Raw genomic sequence first — 4,009 nt, 5'->3', positions numbered from 1 at the left:
GTTATTATAAACTTAAAACAATGTTAATAATAATATCAACGATTATTAAATATTTTTAGTATTAATATCCATTGATTTTTCAATAATCAACTGAATAGGTCGATGCTCTTAAAGTCAAAATTTATTATTATCATAGGGGTTATCGATCCGAACACTAATTGGACACGCACCTCCACTCCTTCCCATCCTGAGTCAAACAATAATGTAATTTAGTCTGTCCTCTGCTCTTTTTACTCTTGTTTCTATTTCCAATAGGTGTAACTAATTTTTCATAACTTAGAAGTTCTACTTTTTTTTTCCATTAATTAAGGGGATTCAATAGTGCAACGAATGTTTCTCATGGGTGCGCAGCGTAGGACACGGGTGACAGAGATGTGTTTTCTCCATGTTATTGTTCTATCGGAGACGTCACCGAGGTAACAAAATTGCTCTATTTGATGGGGTGGTTGTTAACCGAGGTGGTGGGAGATATTCGGTTATTTTGACGGAATTTATAAGGAGGATGTCATCAGCGTGAAGGGCACCGAGCGGCATGGCCTAGAGGTTTAGACCATTGCTTAGCATTCGGGAGAACACCGGTTCGATTCCGGGTCCGTCTGCCTTGGTTCAAGTTTTTCTGTGGTTTCCTTGGATCACTTAGGCAAATACTGGGGCAGTAATATTCCACAGATAATCTTTCATTCTCTTCTGTCTTCATTTCGTCCGTCTCAACTTTCTCACCCGAACCACCACCCACCCATTCCCACGATTTCTGAAAGCAGGCTGAAGAGGGCCTTCCGCCCTAAGGAACTGCCCACCCACCAGCATTAGTGGCTGGTGGGAATGAAACTCCCAAAATTTTATTGGCGTAAAGGGCAGTGAGAATTAATGGATGGGACGGCATGTCTGCGCAGAAGAGGTTGAACAAAAGGGGCGACAGCAGGGAATCTTTGAGGACACCGGCTGTGACGGGTTTGCTGGAGGATAAGGCGGTCAACGCGGACACAAGGGTTCTGTCAGAAAGGAATGATCTAATAAGGAATTATGAAGTTTTGAGGGCGATAAGCCTGGAAATGAGACCTTGACGTCCAACTTGTGATCAATTGTTCAAATTTTTTAATTTACTCTGGATATACATAGTGGTTACTCATAGATTAGGTGAAGTGGTTACTGTTACTTATAATAGGCAACCTGTTACTAGTGGTCATTTTAGGTCATCCATAGATTAAGTAGTCATCGTTGATGGTGGTTACGGTGTGTACGATACAGTGCCACCACAGTTATTAACCATAGTTAGGTACACTACCAATTGACTAACGAAAAACGTAACTATTATTAAGCATAGATAAGGAATATTTAGTAACTGTTTATATTTCCCTTATCTATGATTATTAACATAAATATCAAATAATATGATTGAAGAATCAGAGATAAGACCCACTCTACCGTCGACGTGTAAGGCGGAAACACATTATTAAAACGCGACGTGACGCAACGTGTCGACACCCGATATGCACCGTGCACATTACCAACACGCAACTCCACGATATACTAGCAATTTCTGAATACAGTTAGCTAACAGCAGTGGAAGTATATGGTTATTTACTATGGATTTAATAAATAACGAGTCAGATGAAGACTTTGAAGAAGATTTGATGCAAATTTTGGGTACATATATAATACTTGTACGACTCAAGAAAAGAGAATTACTAGGCGGTACTGGGTACATGAAATAACTCAAAAGAGAACTATGTGTGTATAGAATAATATTAAATTGGCATAAATTCCATTTGACAGTTTGAAGAATAGGGATGAGGTCAAAGAATGTATATATGCTCTGTGATAGTTCTCGAACGACTCACGCGTGGCGTTGGGTGTTGTCTAGAAACATACAGCATTCGCCGCGTCGGATGGCATGTTTACCCCTACCATGGGCAACACACCGACCTGGAACGTCTGGATCAGGTGGCGTGTGCACGCATGGCGTCGCATCGGATGTTCATAGTGTAATTCTGGTCTATAGAAAANATTATGCTAGTTAAAAATATAACATCAAAAAACGTACTTAACGTCCATAAAATAAATACATACGTGAAGTGTGCTGACTGACGGTTCTGAAGCATAACCATGACCCTCATAATCTTCGTCTTCTGAACTGGAGGAACTAGAGGATTCATCTTCACGTGTTCTATAATATGCATATGTGGGTATGTTTTATATAAAAAATGCCGAACAGTAATAAATTAGTAACTACTTGCTCATGTAATTTGTACTCAGTAAAAATTAAAAATAAAGAATAATTGACAGTAAATACTAATCATAAGTTCCTTTAAATTTATACTGTTATAGCAACGTAATTTTAAAAGATCGTGCTCCAATTGATAACCATTTATAGTGGTTTTTTATTGCTGTGCATCTATTAGATTTATCAAGACATGTATCAGCTACATAGATATCTTTCGCTAAAAATCACACATTTTACAACAGATTCATCATGCTGTGATGTAGGTGTAACAAGAAATATTGGCAATTATCTGACGCAGGTACAACCCAGAAAACAAAAAAATTTACTAGATTGTTTAAGGCGAAAAATTTGTTTAGAAAATTTTATTCCTCAAATAAGTTTCTAAAATTAATTTAATTACCCTTCACTGCACGCTTAAAAAGTAATGCAACTTACCCAGGTACTTTACACACTAGTTGTGCTAGGTCAGTAAATGTGTATCCAGACATGAGATGCTGTTCTGCATGGGCCATTTTATGAGTTCCATGACTTTTAAAAAGAGGTAACATGCCAGCTTTCTTTTGGCCTTCAAAGTATGCCTTGCCATGCTGATAACCTACTTCACGAATTTCATCGAAACTACCAAATTGCAGAGTTCTATATTTGTCAATTGGTGGACGGATATACTCGCAATAGTCACTACTTTTCACTTCCTGTTAAAAAAAATATGAAAGGACTTAGTTGTCGAAGTATGACATCAAAGCTCATATTATTATGAAGCCAAAGGGCCCGGGTTCAATTCCCGGCGAAGGTGTGACAACAGTTACAATTATTCCTCATTAACCTGAGGTAGTTTGTAGTGGGAAAAAATGTAATGAATTTTCACAATATTTAATAGTAACCCCTATTAAATGTCAAAGTGTTTCACAAAAACATTGAGATAAACAACCAACGTCGCCCGGATTAGGGTGATTTATTAGTTGCTATTAAGCAACCACTATCTTTTGCTTTGTTATACCAGTGCATAGAAATAACAGTACAAATTATGTGTACTTGTTCTGACATTATAGACACAATAATGCCTTAATTTTAATAAATAAAGTTTTTCCTTATAACTTGTTGTATACACATTAAATATACCTAGGTAATAATATGCAAAAGAAATTGTTGCTTATTGGAAATATGGTATCATTATCGCTGATGGGTGAAAGTTCCGTATGTAAAACAATTCGGTGCTCGGCCATACGGACCTAACTATTTCATTAAAAAAATTGAATGTCGCAATCATATCCTGCGTAATTATTGTTCAAAAATAAGAGAAATTTTCAAAAATATCTCGAGTTCCTAGGGAATGTGGGGAAATTAAACAATTTTTAAGATTTCGGACAGCTGTTGTTAGTTCTCTACATTATTAGAATAGGAAAGAAGTTCCAATAGACGTAAGAATAAATTCATTAAAAAAGAATATTAGTAATAGCGCTGCTCATATTTTCCTAGGCTAGGAGAAGTTACAAAATATTGTACAGTAGTTAGCTGTAATGATAAAAAAAATAAAAGCAATCAAGATTATATGTATCAAATACAGGGACACATTTCGAACGCTTCTAACTTTTTCCTTTACACCGTTCTCACCGTCCACGTTTCGCACCCGTACAGCGCCGTGCTCCAAACATACACTTCTAACAACCTTTTTCGAATTTCTAAATTAACCGTTCGCGATCATAGAAGTGATTTGTTTTTATTGAAGGCGACTCGACCCTGCGCTATCCTCTACTTTATATCCCTACTACTTCTTCTGTCCTGACT

At 37.0% G+C, this 4,009-nt stretch overlaps 1 protein-coding gene across 1 annotated transcript; it reads right to left on the bottom strand.

The window, feature by feature from the left end:
* Positions 1-2,024: 2,024 nt before the first annotated feature.
* Positions 2,025-2,955, bottom strand: LOC112906034 (neuropathy target esterase sws-like). The gene is made up of 2 exons (XM_025979602.1): positions 2,660-2,955; positions 2,025-2,167 (listed from the first exon to the last, which is right to left on the bottom strand). The coding sequence occupies exons 1-2, from the start codon at positions 2,770-2,772 to the stop codon at positions 2,032-2,034; spliced, it is 249 nt and encodes an 82-aa protein (XP_025835387.1). The 5' UTR covers positions 2,773-2,955; the 3' UTR covers positions 2,025-2,031.
* Between the last annotated feature and the right edge of the window lie 1,054 nt (positions 2,956-4,009).

The sequence above is a fragment of the Agrilus planipennis genome, unplaced genomic scaffold, assembly GCF_000699045.2.
Source record: "Agrilus planipennis isolate EAB-ADULT unplaced genomic scaffold, Apla_2.0 scaffold1470, whole genome shotgun sequence".
NCBI classification, from domain to species: domain Eukaryota; kingdom Metazoa; phylum Arthropoda; class Insecta; order Coleoptera; family Buprestidae; genus Agrilus; species Agrilus planipennis.
The sequence above is the reverse complement of the archived record's forward strand: the minus strand, read 5'-3'. Positions and strand labels throughout refer to the sequence as shown.